This window comes from Neopelma chrysocephalum, unplaced genomic scaffold (assembly GCF_003984885.1).
Source record: "Neopelma chrysocephalum unplaced genomic scaffold, ASM398488v2 Primary Assembly neopelma1_71, whole genome shotgun sequence".
Taxonomy (NCBI): domain Eukaryota; kingdom Metazoa; phylum Chordata; class Aves; order Passeriformes; family Pipridae; genus Neopelma; species Neopelma chrysocephalum.
Window position 1 is genome coordinate 4,387,289 of NW_020897731.1, and position 27,248 is coordinate 4,414,536.

The following is a 27,248-nucleotide window of genomic DNA, read 5'->3' on the forward strand; positions in this document are numbered from 1 at the left end:
ACAGAGTAAATACATAAGACCTGCCTGGCCAGAACAAGGACCAGTCTATCTTGGTATTTGGCCTCCAAGCAATGTCTCAGTACCCAAAAACCTAGAGTTATGAGAATTCATATTGTATGCAGACAAAATACCATTTAAAAAAAATAATGGTTTACCCTGGGCTAAATTCCTCACAACCCCTACAGGCAACCAACTGGTGCTCCAAATCTTGAGGTTTGCATACCTAAATAGCTTTTGACCACGGGTCACAGTTAGAACTAGGCAGTTTAAGTAGAAAAGGGTTAATACTTAAAATGTGTATAAATATTGGGAAAATGAATAAATAAGAAGTGGACTAAATTCTGCAGAAGTTTTTGCTACTTTGTGCTCAGTAGTTGCTTCTCCAGCTAGCAATCACTATAATACTGTGTTGTCAGAATAGACTTCCTAAAAAAATAAGGCAAATTGCTGCTTTTGAAAGGTCTAGACAATTCCTGAAAATGGAGATTCTGTACTACCGATGGAAGTACTGGTTGCCCAAAAGTAGGTGACCTGTGAGGCCCAGAGTGTGAAGCATGGTGGGTGATCCTGTTGCCACCTCCATGCAAAGGAACTCCATCACCAGCTGTTGGCTGCAGAGCAGGTTCCATCCACCTGTCCTTGCTTTCTCACAGCATCTTCCTTCCACACGTTGGCTGTTCCTTGGCTTTCCAATCACAGCTGCAAATGGTCAGGGAGTTTTGTACAACGCTCGCTGTCTTTCCCATCTCCCTGTCTAGGGAACGTGTTACACTGCACAGGTCTCTGTCAACATGGATGGAAGCTCCATATCCCTCACCAAAGCCAGCCGGGCAGGGCTCACCTGCCCCTTCACGAGGGATATGACCGCCCGCCTCTGGACTAACCTTCTCCCTTACCCTGGTCTCGACCCCAGCTGTTGTCTGAGTCTCAGGCAACGCTGTCCCGCAAACGCCTCAGCATCCTTTCCCCCCCCGCCCGGCGGCCTCCCTTCCCATCGGGGTCCCGGGGCTCGCCCCCGGCAAGGGACCCCCGGCGGCCCCCGCCCGCGGGCAGGCACGGCCAGGGCCGCGGCCCCGCTCCGCCCCCGACCGGGATGGGGGACGGGCCAGCCTCGGGGCTCCCGGGGGAAGCGCGGCCGCCTGCTTGCAGCACCTGGCCAGCGGCGTGGGAGATGGAGAAAGCCGCCGGTTCCCCCGCGGTGGGCGGCAGCTACCCGCAGAAAAACGCCGAGATCCTCAGCAGCCAGTACGGCATCAACCTCTTCCTGGCCGGGCTGCTGCTCACCTTCGCCTGGGCTGTGCACGCCGTGGGCATCAGCAAGAGCCACCTGCTCTCCTACCTCATCACGCTGATGCTCATCCAGCTGCTGTGGATGCTGTGGTACCTTTGCAGGAGCTGCACGCAGAGGAGGCTGATCCAGGACAAGGACACTCACGCCGGAGCCCGCTGGCTGAAGTGTAAGTACCGGCCAGCGGCACAAGAGACATCTGTGCCATCACCTGTGTCTGCTACCTCTTTGTTACCCTCTCCATCCCTACGAGGAGGCATCCTGCTATTCATGAACTGAGCGCACATGCAGTGCACTCTAAAGTAAATATATGCATAAGCTGAACATACTCGGAGATTGTATGGGAAAGCTGTTTGCTAAACATCCTCACTTTCCAACCTACCGTTTACAGTGCTGAAAGCTCTGGTGCCTTTTTTCCCTTAGCAGGCTGGTTTGGCAACTCTTGAAAAATTAAATACTGGAAGAGGCAATTTTTTGGTGTCTTGCAGCTCTTTTGGAGGAATTACCACCTTTTTGAGATGATATAATGCAACTTACTTTAGGGTAGTACCAGTCAGAAGGGTCTTCAAGTGCTCTCTATGACAATGTATATCAGAGATTCCCATTCATATGTGTACAGTGACGCTTTAGAAACATCTGGACTTAGACAGAAAAGGACAAAATCCCTGACCAGATCAGTTTGTAGATCAGTACATAAAGCAGTTAAGCAAGGAATCTAAAACTAGCATTAGCTTGTAGGAAAAGTATACAAGTTTGCAACGGTAGTGGTGGGATGTGATGGCCCTTATCTGCAGAGTCAGGTGTGTACTGGAGTGAGGATATAAAGGTATCTTGAGAGAAGGTATTTGGGGAGCACATTATAGAGTTGTAGTGACAGGAATGCTGTTTCTGGGTACCAAGAAAAAGAAACAACCTGCATCAGTTTTGTGTGGAGTAACAGGCAAGCCCAGTTTTACCAGCCTCCTCTTCTTTCCCAGTCTCAACACTGTAAGCGATAGATTGGAAAGTAAGTATTTTAAGTGGAATGCTGTAAGACAGCTTTCCCATAAAATATTTCCTACCTGCTAGCAATGAGACAACAGTTAATTATCACAGCAACTAATAAAATACCTAAATTAAAATTCCAAGAACATCTAACACCTGATTATTTTGGAAAGTGAGATTGTACTGTGGAAATGTAGTTTGTTCTCAATGTCAGTGCTTGTGTGTCTTTTATTTTCTTTGCAACTGCTAAAAATTGTGTATGAATTGCTCACAGAAAATCTATTTTTTTTCAATGTCTAGCATACAGCCATGGTCTGTAGACTCTTTCTTGAAATGTATGGAGTTCACATACCAGCTGTTGAATTGTTCCTCTTGTTTATTTACTGTTTTTCAAGGCCATATTCATCTCTCGGGCATTTTTCATTTATTAGCTTATGTGGCTTACAACGTTCTGAAATTCATTAATGCAAGTCTTAACTTGATCTTAACTTGGACCAAGCTATGCTTTTGTTACTCAGAGGGTAGCTTTCCCCTCCTAAGTATGGAATAACTACTGCTTAACATGGGTAAGTACAGCAGGATCCCCTGCCCTTTTTCTTTTGGCACTGCATTCACAGCATTTTATTTGTCCTACAGGTTATAAGGAGTCACAGAAACTTAGAAATAAGATCCTGGATTGAACTACTAGGTTACCTTACCCATTTCTTTTACCAGCACAGGATGGCTCTTTGTACTGGCTTCTCAAGTGGTGCGGCTTCCATGACTTCTCTTGGATGTCTAGACTGCAATTCATCAAATTTGCCCTTAGGGAATGACCTACACTTTCCTATTCTTAGGAGTTTCTTGTATTTACAAGAAGTCTGTACAACTCCTTTATCCTCTGTTGGGAAAAGAAAATTTATTTGAGCTAAGAAAAAACTCAGGTGACAATTCTTTTGCCAAGATCCCCCTTGCCCTCCTCTTTATCAATGGTTTTGTCATAGAAATCTTGTAACTGAAAGACTAAAAGTCCAAAAAGAAAAGGGGGGGATGGAGGGGACAGAGACATTTTCATCAAGTCTTTCCATGGAAAGCTTTCTGCAATTTTTTACTAGCTTTATCAGCTGCTTTTGAAGAATATCTCCTTGCTGTCCTTTTGAGAGCAAATGTCCTTGTATTAAACAGTATAAAATGAGTATACTTTCATGCATCCTTTCAAATTGTGAATATCATTTTAGTAAAAGTGGTGGTAGCTGCCTACTTAGAGCATTTTGCTATGACAACTGTTGAAAAAGAACAATTTAACAAAAACCTCCTATAACTGAGTCCTTGTACATATTCAGCAATGGTAGAAGGACAGTTGGTCAGATTACAAGAATTGCTCGCAGGAAGGTTTCCTTGAGCCTTTTTGCACAAGGTATCAATTGTGTGAACCCCAGAGCATGGTTGTCTTCCTACTTGCATGGTCACCAAGAATCACTCCTATAGTCTGAATGTGGGAAAAGTTTCCAGGAGAGCTTTGTCTTTAATACGACACAGTTATCCTGACCCAAATAATCACAGGGAGTCTTAAGAAGCCCTTTCCTTGACTTATTACAAATGTTATTCCCCTAAGTACACTTTCCTATTAGGAAAAGCTCTCTGACCATTTTTTTGGAAGTTCAGCCAAGTGAGCCAGGGAACTCAAAATTAAAATAAATTTGCTTCACAAATGGCTTTGTTTTATTACATTCTCCAGCAGCACAGCTTCTGTTTACAGCTTTGACAATTGGTCAACTTGCAAAGCTCCCGGCAGACTTCAATTTATATATTTTTGCTGCTTGCATTGAATTGCCAATTATTGGAACAGTATTTTAAATTGAGAGTGGTATTTTTGCAACTGTATCATTATGGCTTTTGTTCTTCTTGATGGTTGATAGAAAGAAACAAACCAGCATTTAGCAATATTGAAAATCCTATTAGTGGTCCCTTAAGATGAGTATTTCAATGAGTATTTTAAAAAAAATTAAAGAAGCAGTGCTCAATAGCAATCATTTCACGTTTCTTAAACTTTCAGATGGAAATAGCAAAACAGTGGAATTATCTTCCTTGCAATTACTGATATTCATTTAGCATTAGTACATAATACTGAAGTTTCCATCAGGAAAAATTAACACAGAAACCATTATCAAACCACATGTATGGTCACGACTGTTGTGCTTTGATTTTTGACTAAGCAAACTAGTACAATCATTCTCTTTTGAAGCCCATAAATAAGCATGTTGGACACTTTGTATACACTTGCAGTGTGGCCACCTGAGTGTTTGCAAGAATTATCTAGATACCATTTGAATAAATGAAATAATCTAACATTAAAAGAGTCATATAAAGTCTTCTAGTCCCTAGAGGACGATGGCAAAACTTGATTTCAGTGGAAACAGGTTGAAGCCTACCAAATCTCTGACGGATATAAAAGAAACATGAAGAGTGATTTGAAGGCATAAACCAAAATACTCAATGTGAAAGAAACTTCGTGTGTTTTATTGTTGTTGTTGTTTCCCTCTCAGTGATCTGCTGGACAGTGAGTTAAAGCTATTAAGACTGTACAGCTGAAATATAGACCTTGTGAAATGGAAGCAAGATAGAGTGGAACTACAGTACAAGTCATCTTTGTAAAAACAAGGTGCATGTATGGTGCAGGAGACAGATCATTAATCTAAAATGTGTTTCCTTTTCGCTTTTGCGAATTTAAACCTGAGCCTCTTGCCTTGCCTTCCCCTGCCTTGCCTTGCCTTGCCTTGCCTTCCCTTCCCTTCCCTCTTCACATTTTTTCTAGTTAACAGGTCCCTTGTGGTTCTATTCTGCTGAGCCACTCTCATGAATAATGGAAGCAAGGATGCAGAATTTTTTCTTACAAAACACATTTTCCACCCACTTTGGTCTGACATTACTACTTCACTGAAACAGATCCTTAGGGCTTAAACGTGCATCATAAATTCATTGGGAAATTACTTTACTCCTGTCATGATTGGGGACTTAAAAATCTTTCTAAAGTACTCTGTAAAGTCAACATGTGCACAGCAATTCACTGTAGAGTTATTGATAATCTTTTGCTTCGGAAGATAGCATTTGCCTTCTTATTGAAACAATCATAACACACGTGAAGTCCCTCTAATTGTCATGTTCCAGACAAATAGGCTGTTTCCTGCATACTTTTAAAATAAACTATGAATCACAACATCAATCATAGAATAATTTAGGTAGGAAAGGACTTCTGAAAGTCATCTAGTCTGAACACCTTGCTCAGTGCATGTCCAGTTACCTCAGGTAGAGTTATTTCAGAAGAATTAGCCATTCTAATTTATTTTAGAATTATTTACATTTTTTTGATAAGGAAGAAAATGTATCATTTGATCTTAAGAGTAGCATAGAATTTTGTGTATTGTGATGTCATGTACTTTCATACATAATGATAATGGCACGTGGTCTTCATTCCTGTCACATGTGTTAGAATACAATTTAGCTGATGTAAGAAACATAAATTAGGAAACTACATGGGATTGTACACATGCATGAAGTGCAGAGCTGAGGTTCTAGATTTTGCAATATTAAAGCAAAAGTTTTTATCTCTTGGTAGAAATTACACTCAATCAGTAATTTGGCTTTTATTTTTTATAGAGAGATTGTAGAACAGAAACACAAAATCCTCTTGAAATTCACACCAGTGCAATTAAAAAGGTTTTGGAAGTCTATTTTTGTTTAATTTTAAAGGATCAATGAAATAATAAAATTACACTGTGCTTTTATAATTTCTACTTAATTTTATCAATGCAATTTTAAGAATAAAGATATGTCAGGGCTGACAGCAGGTCTGTTAGCTCTTTGGAAGAAGATTTTGACCTGGGAAAGTTACGGGTGTATCCTTGAGATAGGAGAGGTATGTAGGCAGCCCTGGCTGAAAGAAGACAGCTGTGGAGTGCTTAGGTTTGGTCCTGTGAGAACTCCAGCTTTGGCCTTGAGCTTTGCCAACAGTATTACTAACAAATAATAGCTAATTAAAAAATACAAGCGCCTGCCTGCCTTCTGATGCTTGCTAACATGGGATATAAAATGACTTGTGGGAAAGAATAAAGACTCTGGTACTTTGCTCGGTACTGGACTGTTTGTGTTTTTCTTCTTTACTTTTGACTGCCGCAACAATAACAAAGATATTATTAATTAATTAAATAAATAATTTAGTAATACTTTTTTATTATCAGAAGTCAAGTGGAACATGTTGTGCTTATATGGAAATTAGGTTGTGGTCCTTTATAAAAGATAAATATTCATCAAAGTCAACACTAGTGATGTTATTTACATTACAAAGAAAGATTAAGATACTGATGGAGATATACATCACAAGGTCCAGTTAAGGTCCATGGTAAATTTTTGTCTCGTCTTCATTAAAATAAGCCCAAATTAAATCCGGTGAAAGCTTGTTTGAGTAAAAACCTAAAGAAAAAAAACCACAACCCCCCTGCCCCCCCCTCCTGAAAACAAACGAAAACCAAGTAAATGAAGGCTTTAGTTTGGTTCAGTAATCTTATTGCCAGTTGTGCTTAGTCATACAGGTACAAACCTGTAATAATTAAACAATGGGAAATGTATTTTAAAGGTCTTTAGGATACAAAATACATATTTAGAGAAATATATTAGGGCATTTTTGTGAGTGTGAAATATAGATACTGAAATTAAATCTTTAGTTCCTTCCTAGGAGAACAAACCATACAACTCATTGTAGTTGTGGTCTGTGAGTTTAAGTGTAACCCTCCGAGCCATGGGGAGGGCACACCAAGTGATTGTGTTACTTCCTACTGTCGAGCTTTTGGGCTTGGAGACTGTAAGGTGATTGTTCAGCTCCCCAGAACTGTACAGTTTACTGTGTGGCTGTCTAGAGCACTAATTCATGCCCTGTATGGCAGCTGCACTTGAGAGGCTGACCCTGCTCGGAGCTGGAAGTCACCTGAAAGGGGCTGAGTGTCTCCAGGTCCTGGCCAGTGCTACACTGGCCATGCAGGGTGTGTACTGTGATGTGCTTTCAGAATACATTGGGCAGAGGCTTTCACAAATTAAAGACACTTATTACACTGAGTCAATTAACTTCATGAACATTGATCTATTTTTATTCTACTAAACAAGAACACAAATATTGATTGACTTTTATTTCCCTAAACAGCTTTTAGTGTATTGTACAAATTGCCTCTAGACACTATAATTATACATTCACATTTTCTTCTATCTTTTTCATTTGTAGGTGGGATTACTTTATTTGCAGTGATTACTTTAATTCTGGACTCTTTTAAAATTGGATATTATATTGATTTTTCAAACTGTTTATCACCAACTGAAGGCATTTTTCCTGTTACACATGCTGTGCACACCATCTTACAGGTAAAAGTCACTGGTTGCAATTTTATATTACAACTCCATTCCTTCCCAAAAATATGTTTTATTTTGTTATCAGTGGATTTTACACTAATTTAATTTCTAAGCATAACACAGAATACTTTTGAGGACTAAATGCTTGTGCATGTATTAAGTAAGTGTAAATTCAAGCTTTGCTTTGCAAACTTGGAATTGCTCAGCTATAAAATTCATATGGGTTTAAAAATGGAATAATCAAAAAATGCTCTCCTATAGTTGAAGTTACATTTTATTTTAAATCAGAGTTACATATGTAATTTTCACAATTTTCAGGCTGAAATTAGTAGCTCAGCTAAAGACAATTCCCTTGATTCTGTTTGTAGGACTTGTCACACAAGTTCAATTCAGTCTATCTATCCTCATGTCCCATTGTGGTTAAGAGTGGAGCCTGATAAGTCAAAGGGACAAAACCCTTCCTAGCAGGTTCAAAAACGCTTGCACAGCTTTCCTATAACAAATGAACATGAATATTCCTTCTAGAAGCATTTTGTTATGCTTGTCAGTGGCTGCACAGTACTAAGCAGTCACTGACTCCTGTAAAATATTCCAGCTGCTTGCTTGTTGTAAGGCTTTGGCTCCAGAGTGTGTGGTGACACTCCATAGCTGATTGTTTCTCATATTAATTCCTCTGAGTCCCTGTCAGCAGGTTTCTAGGAAAAAAGGAAAGAAAAAGTCACTCAACTGAGATTCTTAGTTATAGCCAGGTACTTGTATGCACTTTCCAAGATGATTTAGTCATTCAGAAAGAAAACAAAGATTTTTCTAGCAGTTATGGTTGCATGTAAGTGAGCTTTTGAACAACCTGCACCTTCCTGTTTTCTGTAACAAAAAAAAAAAAGCATAGACATATAAGTAGTAGCTCTGACCTCTACAATGTTTTTCTCTGGGGGTGAGATTCTGATTTGGTTGAAATAATCTTAATTTCACATTCTTGTAATATGCACTCTCCAGGTCTTGCAACATGCACTCTCCAGGTCTTGCAACCTCTTTGCTTTACCTCTGAAAAACAAACCAATGAAATTAAGCCCTTTTGCCCTGCTGATCTGCATGCAGCATTCTTTCTTGCATCCAGTGACCCTGAGCTGACAAGGTTTCCAGTCACCATGGACTGGAGTGTGGAAGAACAGTGTGTGATGAACAAAGGGAACAAGAGTGCTAATTTAAATGTTACATCACCCGGTGTTGCTGAATTTATCATCTACAAAGCTTAAAATAATGAAAGCTTGAATGTTAGCCTGAGCAATCAAAGAAAAAGTTAAAAACTAATTTACCAGATAACTCTTACCTAAGGCATATGTCATGTCTTTGAAACAGAGGATGAAATTACAGCAGAGAACACCCCTAATATGTATCATCTAAAAACCAAAGGATTTGTTTTCTCCAGAATATGTGTCAGATTCTGTTGCATTTTACTCTAAATGAGGCATCCTGATATATGCCATTAAATTAATATATACTTACTGCACCTGTGTATGAACTAACATGTACCTGCCCTTCCAAGACAGGCTGTGCATTATCCTCTTTTGCAGGCAGGAATCCCTTTGAGGAAATGAGTATTCTGTGAACAAAAATTGGATTTTATGCTATTTCTTTACTGACTTTTCCTATTCTCTCCCTCTTTCTTGTGTTTGAACAGATCTTCAAAACTTATGGGGTTTTTTTAAGTTTTGAAAAATACTTTCAGATCTGCTGTCAGATTTTACTGCATCAATCCCAGAATGGGAACTTGAGTGTGACATTAGAGACTAAGATAATTTCAATTTGATTTTAGATGAAACCTGCATGAAATTTTGTACTCTGTACATCTGGGGTTTTACAGTGGCCACACCTCTTATTTATAAATGCTTCATTAGAGGAATTAATGTTATTGCTGGGTAGCATAGGTGAGCCATAGAGAACTGCATTTGCCTAGCTTTTTCCAAAATTAGACATTAAATGCTTTAGACAACAGCAGCTATGAAGGCACCCTACATTTATGGGAACTGTGGTAAAATGGACTTCCAGTTACTCCAATTGCTGAAGAAGAACCTAAAATTCTTTTTACTTTTCAGACCATTACTGAAACACTAAACTAGGCAGGTTTCTAAGAGAAATCTTTGGACTCTTTCTCTCCTGATAGTTCACCTACTGTTGAGTTCAGTATCCTAGGAACTACTGAGAGTAAACAGGACTCCCAGTTTCACCCTAACATCCCTGAGGTATATTGGTATAGTTCTCCTTGAACCTGTCAGGACTTGGAACCAGTTTTGTATCAGCAGCAATCTCTTTCTGAGGTCTCCATTATGTTCCCACAAACAGTGAGTCTTAATTTTACCTCTTTTACCTTGACTTGCTAACTCATTATTCTTATCTCTCTCTTTTATTCTCCAGTTGAGTTTTCTTCACTATCATTGAGTGCAACTGCTGTGTTCTTAATGGGGTTGCCTCTCAGGCTGATAGCACAAGCTTTTCTCTTGCTTCCAGAGAGTCTGCTGTTTTATTAGTCAAGTCTGTCATCCTTTCACCTATCTCTGTCCCTCCATAGAATTTAATATATTTAATAAATTATTCAAACTTAGCATGACCACGCCCTACGGTAATCATACTCCAATCCTCAGCTGGTAGCTTTATTTTCTTTGTCATTGAAATAAAAGTCTCTCCATATACAGAAGCAAAATATGTTTTTGTGAGTAATGCTGAGACTTTCTACTGTTAAGTCACTGATTTTGTGCACAAGAAACTTGATGTTCTGGGAGAACGTCACAGGAAATCATGAGCTCTTTCACATGCATGGAGATGGAGCTGCATCGGTTTAAATCATCAGAGATTTTGATTACCAATGTTTCTGTCTATAGATGCACTTTCCTTTCTGAGTGTCACACATGCTCATTAGTGTAATAATATTTCTCTGTATTCCTTTCATTTAGGTTTACTTTCTGTGGTGTCATGCGAAGGATGTTATCCAGTCTTTCAAAACACTTGAAAGGTAAAGTGTATCTGATCTTCATCTGGCATGTTAATAGATGTAGGTCTGTACAGGGCTTTAACACCTACATTTTTACTGTATTAGAGACAGTGAAAATATACAGAGGTTGATTCTCTTCTTGACTGTGTTACATAGAAAGAAATAGAATAGTTAAATAGAAACTAACTCCATTTACCTTTATTTAAACTGTACTTATATTTTTTAATATACAATAGTCACAGAATAGATGTATTTTTCTCATGAGAGAGGGAAATGGCAATATATGATACCACAGTGTCATTTACTTTTTTTGAAGGAAGGATCAGGTATGTGTTTTAGGACTATGCACTAAATTATGTTTTATTTATTTAGCTACTGAAAGGGAATCTGCATCAGCAACCTGCAGTCAGTGCAATGTATCTGAGGTATTTTATATTGATTTTTATGGAAAGCACCTTTTTATAACTAGATCTTAGACACATAGAACAGGTTGGGTTGGAAGGAACATTTAAAGGTCATCTAGTCCAACCACCCTGCAGGAAGCAGGGACATCTTCAACTAGATCAGGTTTCTCAGAGCTCTGTGCAACCTGGCCTTGAATGTTTCCAGGAATGGGGCATCTACCACCTCTCTGGGCAACCTGTTCCAGGGTTTCACCTGAATCTACCCTGGTTTAGTTTAAAACCCCTTGTCCCTGCTAAAAAGTCTGTCCTCATCTTTCATATAAGCCTCTTTCAGGTACTGGAAGGCTGCTATGAGGAGAATTTATCACAGAAGGCTTTGCAGTGTCAGCTGGTGATATCAGCTCTGTTTATAAGTAGATTTTAAAAATCCATAACTACAAATTTAGCACTGAGAACAGTGCAGTAAGAAAGAATTGTTTCTTGGGGAAGGAACATGAACAACTTCAGGTACAGGAGAATGCCTGGCAGAATGGTAGGTGAAAGGATTGTGCTTGAGAAAGAGATGCTATGATCTTCTACAAAGAAAGGGAGTGCTTGACAATGGAAAACAATTATTGTCTGGATTTTATTAGGAAGTTCAGAACCATTAAAACACTTCTTTCCCCAATGCCATTCTGCTTCACCAAGTCTGAAATGGTCTCCTGTCAGAGACCAGGAGTCTCAAAAATGCATGGAGACCTACCCTCATTGTACCAGTACTTTGAATGGAATAAAGCCCTCTGTTAGCTTCAGCTCTCTCCAGGAGACAAAAAGGCATGAACTAGAAGTTAGAGAAGGCAGCGGTCTCTGCAAAGAAAGACCAGATACAGTGAATATGAAGGAGCACAGCAGAAGGCTGTGAAATATAGTTTGCAAAACAATTAATCCTGTTCAGACTGTTCGATCACTGCCATTAACATGAAGCTTGTTCAGTCCAATGAGAGAGTATAACAAATAATAGCAGCATCCTATTAATACGTTAAGCCATTGTGTTTCTGTAAAATTTTGGAGGTCTAATGTTCAGAGTGCTCCACTGCAGAACATCTTTAGAGATTGGTGATTGTTTTTCTGCCCCTGCACCAACAAATAAATAGTGCCATGTAGCTTGTCTACAGAAAGTAGACATCTAAATTATATGGAAATACAGTTTGTGCATATTCCTTCAATAATTACTTTATTTTGTAGGTTTGGGGTTATCCATTCTGTGTTCACAAATTTGCTCCTGTGGACAAACGGAGTCTTAGCAGAGTCCAAACATCAATTGAATGAACATAAGGAAAGACTAATCACGCTTGGTTTTGGGAACATAACTATAGGTAAGTGAAAGGGTTGGTACATTTTGGAATTTCTGCTCTAGCACACTCATACAAAATACTGTGTCACTGTAGGTTGGAGCTGGGTCATTTATGGTTATGTCAGCATAGTCATTCTGGAGCAAATGGTAGTCAGTATGTAGTCAGTTCAGATCATAACTAAAATGTTACATGATCATTAGCATATATGTGATCAAGGCTGTTGTTTTCTTTCAAATTCCAAATATACAGATTTTTGAAAACAACATCACTGAAGAACCCCTTTATTAGTAAATCATAGAAGTAAATTGAACACAGCAGCTTTAAAATGAGACTTTACTATTTACTGAGTTATTCAGAGAAAAACAAGCATGGATAACCCTGTAAATCCTTCCCAGAAGAATGGTTGCATGTGCTCTGTGGTCCTATGGAGTTCAGTGGGGTGGCTCAGAGGAACAGGAGTTACCCATAAGTGCTGCTTTACAAGACAAGGATTTTGCTCTGGGTGTTCTTTTTTTATAATGAATCCCTTTTCTCCATTGGTAAGACGGTGCAAGTTGTAGTCAGCAAACATTTAGTATAAGGAAGATATAAAGAAAAAAATCTTCACTATGAATCTGGTGAGGCACTGGCACACATTGCTCAGAGAAACTGTGGATGCTCAATCCCTGGAAGTGTTAAAGGCCAGGTTGGATGGAGCCCTGAGCAATCTGGTCTAGTGGAAGGTGTCTCTGTCCATGGTAAGAAGTTGAAACTTTATGACCTTGAAGGTCTCTTGCAACCCAGGCCATTCTATGATTCTGTGATAACTTCTGGGGATACTTTCTGCTTTCAAACTCCACTGAAGCATGGGGAAATTAGGAGTGCTTAACTTTAAGAGGAAATAAAAGTTCTCAGCAGCTATAAGCAATTTTCTTCCCATGAAAATTTATCAGTGCAGATGATAAATTTTGATTGTGTTCACAAAGGAAAAGACAGACAGTTTTTAAAAACGAGAGTGTATGTTTTTCTACCCAAGGAATTCAATGGTTCTTGTATGCTAAAAACTCCTGATTTTGCTTCTATAAAGCCAAATCCTGATCTAATTTCTTTTTGGCCTATTTATAATTTTTATAAATTGAAAAATTTTAGGCATTTTTAATAATTCCTACCAAAGTTCACATATAAGTGAAAACAATTTTAAAATCTATAAAATATTATTTCACTATAATTGTGTCTAAAATTATGACCACCATTTACATCTGTTGGCAATTATTACCCTTTATATGTATCCATGGAAACTATCTAGTAGCTGAATTGATAGTCCAGAGATTTTGTAATCATGGAGCATTAGTAGACAACAGACAAATCAGAAGTTGATGGCTTTTCTTGATATCTTTACTTGTTAATAAAAGCAGTTTCCTTATATTATTCCCCATTATTCTGCTGCAAGAATTTTTATACAACATGAAGAGTCAGAAATAGCATCTGAAAAATGGGGAGTGAAGTAGTGATCCACAAGACAAGATTGGCATTAATATACAATCCACTGCAAAAACAATTTTTTCCATCTCTTAACAGTGTGTATTTGAGACAAAACAATACCAACTTTCTCCTCTTCTCTTCTGTCTTGAAATTGGAGAAAACAAAAGAAAAATTGTCAGGCACAGATCTAAAGTCCACACCTGAAAATGTGCTCTTAAGCATGTGTGGTTATATATTTATAAATAAATACATTGGAAATAGGTGTCTTTTTTTTCCACCACCGCAGAAATTTCTGATTTCTGACATTATTTGCTTAGGTTATATATGCACATTAAATATATTTATTTTACAAATATGAGCAGTTGTTCGTTGAGATGCCTTACCGGTTTACGTTGCAAGTAACTCACAGCAGAGATATAATGATTTCATAAGTTCCTCTCAAAAGGAGAAGATTGATTTTTGGTGGTGGGTGTTTTGTGGTTTTGTTTGTTTGGTTTTATTTTGTTTGGTTTGGTTTTTACTTTAAAACTATTCCGGGACATTGAGTCAAAGTATCTGTGGTTTATTTTACCTCTTTCTTAAACATAAGTGACTTTTTAATAAAGTGGTTTTGCTATTGAACACTACACTAGTGTAAATAACTGATAAAAATGAGAGTATAACTGAGCCCTTTCCTTGTTAAGCTTGTTCTTGATCTGATCAACAGTCTCTGAACTTCTATAAAATCTTCTCTGCTGAAGGGCTGAGGACTCAAAGCCCTTGGCATCTGGATTTTCATGTTATAAAAAAAGTAATTTTACCAAGAACCTGCTGAAGTTTTGTACACTTTGGTGCAATATTTGTTCACTATGTGATTATTGCTCAGTGAGTGAGCAGTGAAGTTGGAGATCATACTTTAGTGAAGCAGCAAAAAGTTTGTTAGGTTAATGAGTTAAATGGTGAGGTCTTTTCTTAGGTGGGTAACTGGGTGTTGTTCGACTGAGATCTTATCTTTTGTGTTTTATTATTAAATTTATGTTTTATTTATTCACTTTAAACAAGAAATCTTTATAATGCACATAACTAATCTCTCCTTCTCCTTTAGTTCTAGATGATCATGCACCTCAATGCAACTGCACAACAACAACTCTCTGCTCTATATTTTCTCAAGGAATATATTACCTATATCCCTTTAATATAGAGTACCACATCCTGGCATCCACAATGCTCTATGTCCTGTGGAAGAACATTGGCCGCAAAGTTGAGCACCACCAGCAAAACAAAACTCCATTCAAATTCCACGGCATAACTGTTGGAATGGTTTTCGGACTAATCGTGTTAACTAGCACAATAGCCATAGTTGTTGTGTATTTGATTCAGATTGGAGGTTCAAAAATCAAAAGTGAGTTAGCACTCACTATGTTTTACTTGCATGCTATCTTTGTGCTGGCTCTCATGTGTACAGCTGGAATTGTCGCCCTTCTCATCTATAGACTGGAAGATAGATCGCTGGATAATTCAAAGAATCCCGCTCGAAAACTTGATGCAGAACTGCTGGTGGGCACAGCTGCAGGCTCCTGGCTGCTCTCCTGGGGCTCGATCCTCGCCATTATCTGTGCCCAAGCTCATCCAAAATACACCTGGTATAACCTGCCCTACTCTGTTCTGGTTATCATTGAGAAATATATTCAGAATCTCTTTATCATTGAATCCATACACCGTGAGCAGGAAAAGGTTAATGATGACATTAAAACTCTCCGAATAGTGACTATATCTCGGGGGAACACTTTGTCTCTTACCCCCTTGTACAAAGAGATTTACAATGACAGAGCCACTTGTGACTCTGGGGAGGTGCCCTGTCTGTTTAAGGGCAGTATCTGTGGGAGAGATAACGATGGTGCTGGTGTTGCCAAAGAAGAAATGAGTCAGGACAATACTTCGGTCATGCATTCGGCCTCAGATTTCTCATTTTACAGTAGAAATTCAGTTACTAACAACAAGAGGAGAATTCTGAAGAACATTGCTGCATTTTTATTCCTTTGCAACCTTTCGGTAAGACATTTTGAACGTAATTCATAAGTTAATATCCAAAAGCTTCCCAGCCTTTCAAGTCTGATAAGTATATTAAAATTAAATGGACCTATAGTTTGTAGGAATTAAATTTTACTTTTTCTGGAAGAAGTGAATATGGCTTTGGGGGGACAAAGGTTATTTAAATGTGGAACAGTCTAACAACTTCAGCAGCAGTGGAAGCTGGAACCCTCTTCCACCAGTGTGCTCCGGTAGCAACAGGGAGTGTTTTCTTAGGGATTTCTGAAACCAATTTGCAGTACGGTGGAGTCACAGTCATTAAGGGCTATTGACTTGTATTGCTGGTGATTAATATTGGCCTTGCGTTCTTTCCCTGCAGCTGTGGATACCCCCAGCATTCGGGTGCCGCCCGGAATATGACAATGGACTAGAAGAAATAGTTTTTGGCTTTGAACCCTGGATAATTGTTGTGAACCTTGCGATGCCTTTTTCCATTTTCTATCGGATGCATTCAGCTGCCTCGCTCTTTGAGGTCAATTGTAAAACATAGATCATACACGGTCCCTCAGTGAACAATTGATTGAATAATTAATTAAATAAATAACAGTTGAAGGAGTGGATGAATGAATGAAAGAATGTAGCAGCTGCTCAATAAATAGAAGATTCAATATTTTTTTTAAAAGAAGGGACCATAGCTAATAGCATGTAATTGTTTTTATTTTTCTTCCGCATATTTTGTTATATATGTGGTGTTATTGTATAGGTACACTTTTCAGAATCATATTAGTGTTAATATGATTAACACTACATAATAAAGTTAATTCGATCTCATTAATCTTTGTTTTAGTCATCTGGGATTTGTCCTCTGTATGATTTGTATAGCTTTGTTTTCATTCATTGTGACTTGTAAAAGGGGTTTACAAAAAGTTCTGTATGGTTTAGGAGGGAAAATCCCAGGAAGAGCTGAGCTGAATGATGCTCCTGAATCACAGAGATACTAGAAGAACTCCAATTCTTAATTCCTAGGGTTTTTTTAATAGTAAAATCCAAAAACATTTACTATGTAATTGGGATGTGGGAATTAGTTTAGACTTCCTGAACACTGATAAAAATCAATATATTATTATTTCCTTAACTACATAGCAAGAAATCCAGGTAAGTAACATGTATGATTTGGTATCATGCTGTATATAACTTTTTCTGATAAAACATATTTCTATTAATTGTATTTACTATATGGCATAACTGACAAATAAACTTAATCTTTTTACTTAATTCTTTATTCAAATATTCTTGAAAGACATAAAACTAGTCTTAAAGCTTATGTTCAGGTATATGTGTTCAGTGCCAGAACGGTGTATATTCCCTGTACAATTTTTTTATGAGTTGCTAATTTCTTTGTAGATCAGTCTCCTGGTTGGAAGATAACCACATATCTTCAAACACGACACTAAAAATCTGGAGGGCCTTTGGGTGAGGGGTTTATAAGCATGGTTTACAAGATGTTAGAAAATAATTTCAAATCCCTGTGATATTTAGTTCATTGAATTCTCACAGAAAGCAGTGAAAAGTTGGGTGCCTGAATATTCTTAGAATTTACACCTGTAAAATCAAAAGACTGGAACAATAACCAGAATAGTAAAAGGGAGTGACAAATAATCTAGTCCTGAATCTGATGGATCAAGGGCTGAAAAATTTCTGCTCCTGGTTCCTGAAAAGACAACTATACAGTGGTCACCGCCATCTGCCTGGGAGCAGGCATATTTCTGTGTGGGAGAGGTCTGCTTCTGAGCAAGATTTCAGCTGTCATGTCTGCTCTCATGCATCAGAACAAAAATGCTGGCTTTGTACCACTAGATGGCAAACACAGACCATTCGATTGCTTCCAGGAATTGCTTCACATCATAATCTTTAGTTCTGTTATGTGGTATGCACAGACATAACTTGCTTAGGAACTTTTGCTACCTTCTTTACCTGTTGCAAAAACCCAGATCAAGTACAGCAACTTCTGTCTGAAGTCTCAGGTGAAGTCTGAATTATATGAAGCATCAGGAGACTGAGCATGAGAACTCATATCTCCCTGCAAAGGAATTTCAGTTGTTTGATTTTAAGCGGTTTTTAAAAGATCTAATCACACCACTGTAATCCCTGCCTGTCCCTATGGCTGCTTGTCATGCTCTTTTATAACATCTCTATTAGTTCTTACATTCATTCTAGACAGTAACATTTTCTGTCTTTCCCATTGAACACAGTAGCTTGATCTCACCTACTTCCATGCAAATATCAGCTCTAACCACTCAGTTGTCTCCCAGACTGATTCTGTTTTGAGTAGAGTAAATAGGACCATCAAGATAATCAAATAAAGCTTTAATCTTCCTTCCAAATCAACTCCTGGACAAAGTCTCCAGCTAATTCCGGTATCAGAAAAAAAATCCATTTCACTGGGTAGGCCCAAAAATTCTACTTAATCTTTTATGTGCTCATAAAGATGGCTAAAGCAAGCCTGTTTCTTCTTCCTCTGCTCCTGTAGGATGGGTCCCATGTCATTTTTCAGCTAGAACTGGTGTTCTTTAGCTGATTTCCAGCCAAAGCAGAACTAGCTTTAAATCCCCAAGGCCAAGAAGGGGCCATATGCTCTATTACAAACACGTTGCACACATTTGGAAGTTTCAAAAATAAATAACATCCTTATTTAGTTATATTTCATCTGCAATTACTTAGCTCTTTCAGCTTCTTCACATTATGATGGAAATAATTTCATTTGCCCACAATATTAAATTGATTTTGAGTGCTGAAATTGAAGTTTATTCAGAAAAGTGAATTAAGGTAGCACTCTGCCAGAGAGCAAATCTTTTAAACATGCTAATGGGCAAATTCTATTCCGAGCTGCACTGATGAAACCCCACTGACTAAAATGGTCCTGTTTCAGGACCAAAGACTTGATTTTGACTGAAGACGCGTAAGAGGTTTTCACAACAGGAATACTGTCAAAAAATATTGTTTCATCCAAACACAGAGTATTTATGTGATGCAGCTCTTAGTGTAACCACTCTTGAAGCAAATGGTGAGTCATGAATTTCTGAATATTTGAGAAACATACATTTTGGAGAAACATACATATTTAAGAAACATATATTTTTGGACAAGGAACAATACTCAGATTGTTTATCATAGTGTGACCTCCAGCTCTCTGGTCAATGCTAAACCTAGGCTTTCTCAAACAAATGTTTTCCAAATTTTTTGTTTTTCTCTAGTGTATCAACAATACAGGCTTGAAAAGACAAGAAATAGCACAAAGCTCCCCTATTTCTGCCTACCTATCCGCTGAAGCACGTGACAGGAGGCAGAAGAGCAGGCTTACTCAGAAGAGAGGTCTAACAGCTGCTCATTGCTATTCTCCTGAGGTGCTCCAATTTAATATTACTTAAAAAGAGATATTTTTTTTTAAAGGAAAATTCTTTATTGAACTCCAAAATGCACATAACATGCAAAGGATTCTGAATTTTTGCTGTGGAATCTTAACCAGAAATTATTCTCTGATGTTCATCATATCCTTCTCTCAGAGTCTTCCACTCCTTCCTTCTCTTCCCTTGATAATTTTATCTATTCAATAATACAAGGTGGGTTGCATTTAAACTCATATATATATACAGGAATAAAGGCTGGTAAGGTGCAAAAAGATCTCTATAATCCTCAATTTACTTGAAGAGTCAATCTTGCATGACTATAGATTTTCCAGGTATTTTTTATTGTCAGTGACACAAACTCTAAGATGGAACGAAGTGGAGGAGTCATGGTTGAGGCTCTCTAAAAGTGAATTTCTTTTACTAGTATTTCTCAATACTTTGAATTTCCTCTTTTAATCACTTCAAAAAATAATTTCCAATTACTGTTTCAATAATTTCGGAAATATTTTTGTGTCTTATTGCCCACTTGTGTTCCATAGACTTTGAGAGTACTATATCAGTGCAGAGAAGCAGATGGCTTCAGAGAATAGCAGAGAGGGAAATTATCCAAGTAATTTAAGTGCATGCTTCTTTTCATTGGCTTATATAATTCAGTAAATTTCACCGAAAATCCATGAAATAAAAAAGATACCCAAACACCAAGATTTTACTACAAAAACTAATTTTTTAATTTTCCTACCTCACTCTGTCTGATTAGACATGATGTATGTACAGATGGCTCATTGGATCACTTATTCCCTGGGAACTCTTGTTCCCAAGTATTTGACCTCATTCTATGCATGCATGAATAAAATGAGATTTGGATTTAACAGAATTGAAGCAGCTGCAATTGTTAAGGAGGACTTTAAAAAAGAGGGTGAGCTCTATTAGCTTTAAAGCATTAATTTGATCTTGAAGTTGATGATAATGGGAAGTCTCATTTTAATGTCAATAGTCCTTTTTTTTATTTTTTTTTTTTAGAAGGTGTGTTATGTCCCATAATATTAATTTGGCTGAGATTTAAAGTAAAACACGGTTCTCTATGGCACGCCTCCTGCCATTCTCTACTGCTGTTTTTCACCTAAAAGAGAACTGAAAATCTTTACCAACACATTTTCTAGTTCTTGCCAGAAGCAAAGGGACCACAATTCATGCTGAAGTACAAATAAAGATGGATGCAGTAGGTGGAAAGCTCTTAAAGAGCAGGGATTGCAGGAAAACCAGCTGTTGTCTCTCTGCTTCACTTCTAACAAAGCAGTGGGTGTTTTATGTTTATTTTCTAATAAATCTTTGCTTAAATGTCACTGCAATATACCTGGAATTAAAAGCCAGCTTGTGAAAACCACACATAGAATCATTAGTCCCAGGGAACCACATCAGCATTTTATCCAAAGCAGAGAGAGGAACAGCTCCTCTCCACATGTGCTGGTTTTGTTTGGGATAGAGTTAATTTTCTTCACAGGATATGGAAACACTGTTGATAACTCGGGCATGTTTCAGTTATTGCTGAGCAGCCCTTACACAGAGCCAAAGCTTTTTCTGCTCCTCACCCCACCCCACCAGCGAGAAGGCTGTGGGTGCACAGGGAGTTGTGAGGGGACACAGCCAGGACAGCATATCCCAAATGAGCCAAGGGATATTCCAGACCATGTTGCTTCATGCTCAAAATATAAAGCTGAGGGAGGAAGAAGGAAGTGGTGGGGATGACATTCAGAGTGATGGCATTTGTCTTCTCAAGTCAATGTTACATGTGATGGAGCCCTGCTTTCCTGGGGATGGCTGAACACCTACCTGCTCTTGGGAAGTGGTGAATGAATTCCCTGTTTTGCTTTGCTTGTGAACACAATTTTTGCATTACCTGTTAAACTGTCTTTATCTCAACTCATGAGTTTTCTCACTTTTACTATTACGATTCTCTCCTCTGTCCCACCAGTGGGGAGTAGTGAGTTGTTGGGCTAAATGATGACACCATTTAGTCAGGATTATTAAGGATATCATAATTTCTTTAACTTACTCTGCAATCAAATATTTTCCAGGCTAAACTGAAATCAGAATGCTTTTTAAAGTGTGCAGAAATGATTAATAACATACCTAAGGCTAAATCTACATTCATGTTTGTTTCAGACTTGAGTCCATCATTTTCTGAATTTAGTAATTTCCCTTCTAGCAGGCAATGACTTTTGCATGAAGGCAGCAACCAACAGCAATGAGGCAAAAAGCAATAGCTTTGTAACAATGTCTTAATGGTAGCTGGTTACATAAACCCCCTTCCTTGTCCCTCCTGTCTGCTCCTCTACCAGGTATGAGGAACATGTCTGCAGTGCTTCTCAGGTAGGGTTTTCCACCACTGCCTGCTTGAATCTAACAGCTTCATGACCAAGCAATAATTTGTTACACTAGCCAAACAGACTTTTGAAAGCATTCTTGAGTCCTTTTCCAAGCATCAGAATTTCTTTCTTCTATTTTTTTTTGTTGTCTATTTTGTTGTCTATTTTGCAGTAAGAGTCAAGAACCCAAACTTCACTATATCAAGAAGAGCTGCCTGTGCCTGCACTTGATATCAGCTCTATGCGTAGGTGTGGCACCAACACTGCATCAAGTGCAGGGAAGCCCTGGCAGGGGCAAGCCACTCTGCACACTGCTCAGTGGAGACCTGGCACTGTGACAACAGAAATGAATGGGGCATAAACAATAAATTAAACACCCTCATATTCTGTCAAAGCAGAAATGAATGTTAAACTTCTGTGCAGTTATAGTTCTCATTACTATCTTTTATGTTTGGATAGAGCTACAGCTAAAATAAAATAGCCCGTCCCTCTTCAGGCCACACATCTCAGTCAACAGTACTAAAAGGAATTGCATTAACTATTTTTAACTATTAAGGCCACAACAGCAACCACTAAGTCTTTCAAAATTATTCTAAAATTACAATTCAGACCCAGACTAGTTGTAACTATTGCAAGTAATTAGCAAAATCAGTACAACCCATGTGCAACAAACAAATCGCAAGTATCAGATAATTCAATATACAATATCTTCTTTGATGAAAGCAGCTAGACAATATTTCAATTGATAGTTTCTGTCCTGTTTTCTGCTCTGACATTTGGGAACCTGCTGCTCCCTACGGCAACTCTTTTTGTCCCAACCAATACACATTTTATGTTTCATGAAGACTGTACTGTTCTCTCTATTGAGTTTCCAGGGCAAAAACAGTCTTTTAAAGTATCTTGAAAGTTAATATATATAAGTCTTCTGTTTGACCAACTCAGCCAAAGTAATACGCAGAAAATATCACCAGGTAGAGTTACTGGCTTATCATTGCAAGGATTACTGGGACAAACTTCTGACTTCCCGTAAGTATCATGGCTATTGCTTATGTCTCACTGTGACTTTGAACAGAAGCCTTCCCTGAGAGGGGTTCAAAAGCTGCACCATTCCTCAAATGAGCTCCAGACTGACTGATTTGCCAGGACTGATCAGGTCCTCTGCCTGCCCCATATGACACTGTCAAGGTCCTAGCTCCTTGCTTTTCAAAGATGGATTTTCTTTTAAGGGTGCACAGCCATACACTGTGGCTATGACTTTGTGCTGAATTTGGGGTATTGGCCTTGATTTATTGAAGCATATGCTTTTCAACCTGTATGTTCCCTCCTTTGATTTGCAGTGTCAGCCAGAAGAATGGGAGGTCATAAAGGCATTACAGGGTGTGCTTGACATTCTCTGCACTTGAAAAAGTGCATATTTCTTCTTTGACCCTCCTTGGAGAAAGAAAAGGATGACAAATCTAGAGACATTGTAGGATGAAATGCCACTGCTTGGCATGCAGAGGGCTACTCACAATTCAGAAGAAATAGCTATTTCTATCTTACAGATGGTCAGTAGAATATTCCTTAGTTTTAATTTATCAACTCCAGTACAACTCTTGTGTCAGCAGATTGAAGTCTTCATCAGCTGTTCCACTGTGTTCTCTGACAGCACTAATAGTCCTCAGGATTATTGCAGTAGGTATTTAATAAAGAACTTTCTAATCTCTATTACTGATATTCTGCTACAGAGATGAATGGGACATGTTTATGATAAAGGAGCATGTAATTTTAAGTATTACTTAAGGGGAAAAAAAAGAGCAGAACTAAGTAAAAGTAGTGATTTATTGCTGTTTATCTTAAAATGACAAAGTCACTCATGCTTACCACTAGAGTTAAAAAATTTGAAACGGGAATTCTTCCCCCAAATAAATCCTGAACTACAAAATCTACTGCTGGTCCTATACAACCCTTAAAAAACAACAAAAAGAAAAGGAAAATCTGTGGAAATATCTTCTGGTAACATCAATTATTTCTGAGTGATCAATGGCTATGCAGGAACCATATCACACTCATTATTGAGAAAAAGTAACGGAAATAGTGGAAGAATTGTTCATCCTGTTATATATGGTTAATTAATACTATCCATCACAGTCCCAAGTCAACAAAAAACTAAATAGGATTTAAGGCTAGCAGGGGTAACTGTAGCCAGCTAAAATTACTTTTCCCAAGGACTACAGAGCGCTGCTTGGTACTGTCCAAGTTAAGACAGAGCTGAAGGATGAGCTGAGGCACAGTCCCTGAGAAATGCTTTCAGCCTTGGCTCTCAGACTGCAAATGATGGCAAATCTATTACAATCCAAAATCTATCACATCAGCCATTATTCATCCTCACTGTTAAAAATGTTTGCCTTCTGTCTACCATGATTTCTCAAAAATTCAGTTTCTAGCCACTGCGGTTTTTCTAACCTTATTTGCAATATTAAAAGCAATCTGTTACAGAAAACTTTTCCCCCTGTAAGACATCATCAGCTGGTTCTAACCCTCCCATTGCCCTCTGCTCAATTGAAGAAGTTTCCCAGACACAATTCCTGCAATGCACTTATGATAATTTTCCAATTGCTCATATTTATTTTTGTTTGAAACACGAACAGCAGAACCTGAGCTAGTCTGCAAAGATTTTTCTGTGCTGCATACATAGGTGATACGAGTTATCTCCCTCCTTCCTCAATATTTTCATGACTATAAATACACCTGCACCTTTGTCCACCCTGTGCAATAAAGCCTTCAGCTTCACTAAGACTGATGGACCTTAAGCAAACATTCAACCGTGCTCTTAAATATAGCTCCACTTGAGCATACTTCTACAGTTAAGAACATGTGCAGTGACTTCATTAAATTGGCCTGATGTGCAGTGACTTCCAGCCTCCTCCACCTCTACCACTACCTCTTCTTTTCTGTTTCAGAGCCTAACTGTAATGGGAGCTTTTTAATGGGATGCTTTTATAGCCTAAACCTCAGTGTACATCTGTGTCTCTTTATTTTAACTTGCTTTTGGAATTAATTATTTTTTACCTCTTTACATCAAGTATCTCTTGATACTTGATTCTTGAGAGAATGTGTGAATTTCTGAGTGTTGGCTATTTTTAAATAAAAATTATTAGGCAGAACAGTGGGTCTGTGTATTTTGAAATCAAAATAGAAAATGTGGCAATGAAGGAAAAGAGCTAGTAAAGCATACATTTCTAAAATCAGGAACTGCAAAGATTTTTTTTCACTCAGAACCATTGCAGTAGCAGTTAAACTCCATTACTTCCAATCTGCCAGCTGTGAGAGAAAAATGCAATTTTAACAGGTGAATAAAAAAAATAAAAATGAGACAAAGCTCTGAAGGAAAAGCACAAAAGCCATTACAAAGATGATTTCAGGATGAAAAAAACCCACCCAAATCTCTCAGCAAGTGACAGCTGTGGGTTTAATGGACTATTCTTAAAATGAGATTTATATGCAAACTGCCTACAGAAAGTTAAAAAAGGATGCTAATAACCTATAAATGTTAAAGGTTTTTATCTTGGGCTCAAAAAATGTTGATGGCAGTGGATGGAATGTTATGAACACCATAAACATACCCATTACACGATTGCTTCTCTGACCTGATGCCATTATGAATGATCTGGTACAAGTGCAAAGCAGTTGTTCTGTTGCCTGCTCCTTCTCCACTTCTTCACAACTCACTGGAGTCTGCAGGAAAGGAGGTTTTAGTCTCATATGCCACCTCATCACAAACCAGTATCTTTTTCTGCCACCATTGAAAAAATTCCTGATCTCCTAATGCATTTCTTTCCCTTGAAATAAAGTTTTGAACATGCATGCATGAAATGTTGGATCAACATTGGAGACTGTATCACCAGTGCACCCACTGGCACAGGTGTGTCTTTGGCTGATGAATCTGCTCCCAGCTCAATGATAGGTCTTCTTCCATAGGGATCTTTGGTGAGTAACATCAGTTCACACTAGCTGAAAATTGAGAATATCTGCTAAATATTAAATAGGTGGGAGAGGATATTTTAGAGGATATATTATATCCTCTGAATTCTGAGCTATTCAGGAGCCAGACAGCCAAATGCAACACTTGGCCAATAAACGGGATACTTTGGAAAGTCCTCTATTTTGGGTCCACCTATTGCAAAAAGTACTGTAAAAAGCAGTGCAAATTTTCATTCTTTAGAAATCTGACAAGTGAGCTTTTACAATTTTTGTTTCAATGGGTTAAGGTGTCTTCCTGGCTGCTTGCACTGCCTCTCTGCCTGACTTTACTACATGAGGCAGAGCTGGAGATGAACATACAACTGCACCTCTGCCGCTCCCAGCCACAGCCCAGAGTCTTTCCTTGTAACACTGGTGCTGATTTGTACGAAGCCACCAACGTGTGCTGCTGAGTTTTGGGCAGGCTATATTATTAATGAGCTACTATTGTTATTAAGAAGACAGATACCTACACATATGTTTATTTAAATTACTAATGTGTACTGACTGCATGCACGTAAATACATACATGCATATAGACACCATATTACAAGTATGTGCACACACCTCTACACTGGAGAAGCAATGAATATAACCTAAACAAGCAAACCAGATAACTATTTTTTTACAACAAATATCTCCATTTCTGGACTAGCAGCTTCAACAAGCACGTGCACAAGTACTTGTGCAATCTGGTCCTTCGTTTAGAGAAATTGTAGGAGGCATTGCTTAGGAAAGCAGAGTTTGTGCAAGCAACACACTGCCTCAGCATCACAGCTTTAGTCATGCTGTTTAGAATTCAGTGGTGACAAAAGCTAAATTCTCCCTCCAATATTAAATATATCTCTGCTTAAACGTGGAAGAGTAGTGCCAATTTCTTAAGCGAGAGCTAAAGTGAAGCTCCAGTTTTTCTTGTGACAATTTTAGAAAATTACCTAAAAGGTTACAGAGTTTTATTTATTTTTTTCTTTTCCCTCTGTATTTAGTAACTCTAGCACTTAATCTTCTTTCATGTCACTGCAGATTCAGGTATAGTGAGTCTTGTACTTCCCCATCTGCCTGGAGAAGTAGCTGGAACACCCCTGGAAAGTGTGGCTTCCTCAGCCCTTTCAGTGCCAAAACAGGCTGTTGAATCAAGAACGGGTTTGGTCACTGTCAACGGTTTTAAAAAGGAATTAAGTTTAATTTTTTTAATCCATAATAATTTGAATAAAAATCACTAAAGCATGTTCTGTGAAGAAACTCAGGCACGTTAGCACATGGCAAGTCTGAGAGCACAGCATTCACGCCCGTAATGCTCACGGTCAGAGTCCGTTTCTAGCTGTGCTAGAACCCTACCGAGAGGAATGATTCATCCCATAAACGAGCCGGAAAGAGAGAACAGGATTTTCGGTTGCCAGGCTTGCTGCCTGTAATACATCTCAGTCGTCCGGCAGAACCCTTTGGAACAAGTACCGATGCAGGCTTCGTTTTCTATCCTCGTGGAAGACACTCAGCCTGTCCCGCTCACCCCACCGCACCTTTCAGACCGAGCTGTGTCCGTACCCATCCTCGACAGCCCCGCTTCCCGCGGAGCTGCTGAAGGGGCATTTCCCCGCTGCCCGCGGCGGGACCGCGCTCTTCCCTC

At 38.5% G+C, this 27,248-nt stretch overlaps 1 protein-coding gene and 1 long non-coding RNA gene across 2 annotated transcripts; one reads left to right on the forward strand and one right to left on the reverse strand.

The window, feature by feature from the left end:
* Positions 1 to 1,171: 1,171 nt before the first annotated feature.
* On the forward strand, positions 1,172 to 16,755 carry OTOP1 (otopetrin 1). Its single transcript, XM_027686601.1, has 6 exons — positions 1,172 to 1,457; positions 7,524 to 7,660; positions 10,600 to 10,658; positions 12,266 to 12,396; positions 14,921 to 15,867; positions 16,226 to 16,755. The coding sequence occupies exons 1-6, from the start codon at positions 1,172 to 1,174 to the stop codon at positions 16,394 to 16,396; spliced, it is 1,731 nt and encodes a 576-aa protein (XP_027542402.1). The 3' UTR covers positions 16,397 to 16,755.
* On the reverse strand, positions 7,900 to 27,248 carry LOC113969213. The gene is made up of 3 exons (XR_003534786.1): positions 27,167 to 27,248; positions 25,225 to 25,336; positions 7,900 to 8,343 (listed from the first exon to the last, which is right to left on the reverse strand). It is a non-coding gene; the product is annotated as an uncharacterized LOC113969213 (long non-coding RNA).

Bases quoted from the DNA above. Each gene is read 5' to 3' on its own strand.
- OTOP1 (XM_027686601.1), top strand. From the start codon at position 1,172: ATGGAGAAAGCCGCCGGTTCCCCCGCGGTGGGCGGCAGCTACCCGCAG. The intron at 1,458-7,523 runs GTAAGTACCGGC...TTTCATTTGTAG, and splicing joins CGGAGCCCGCTGGCTGAAGT to GTGGGATTACTTTATTTGCA. The intron at 10,659-12,265 runs GTAAAGTGTATC...TTTATTTTGTAG, and splicing joins TCTTTCAAAACACTTGAAAG to GTTTGGGGTTATCCATTCTG.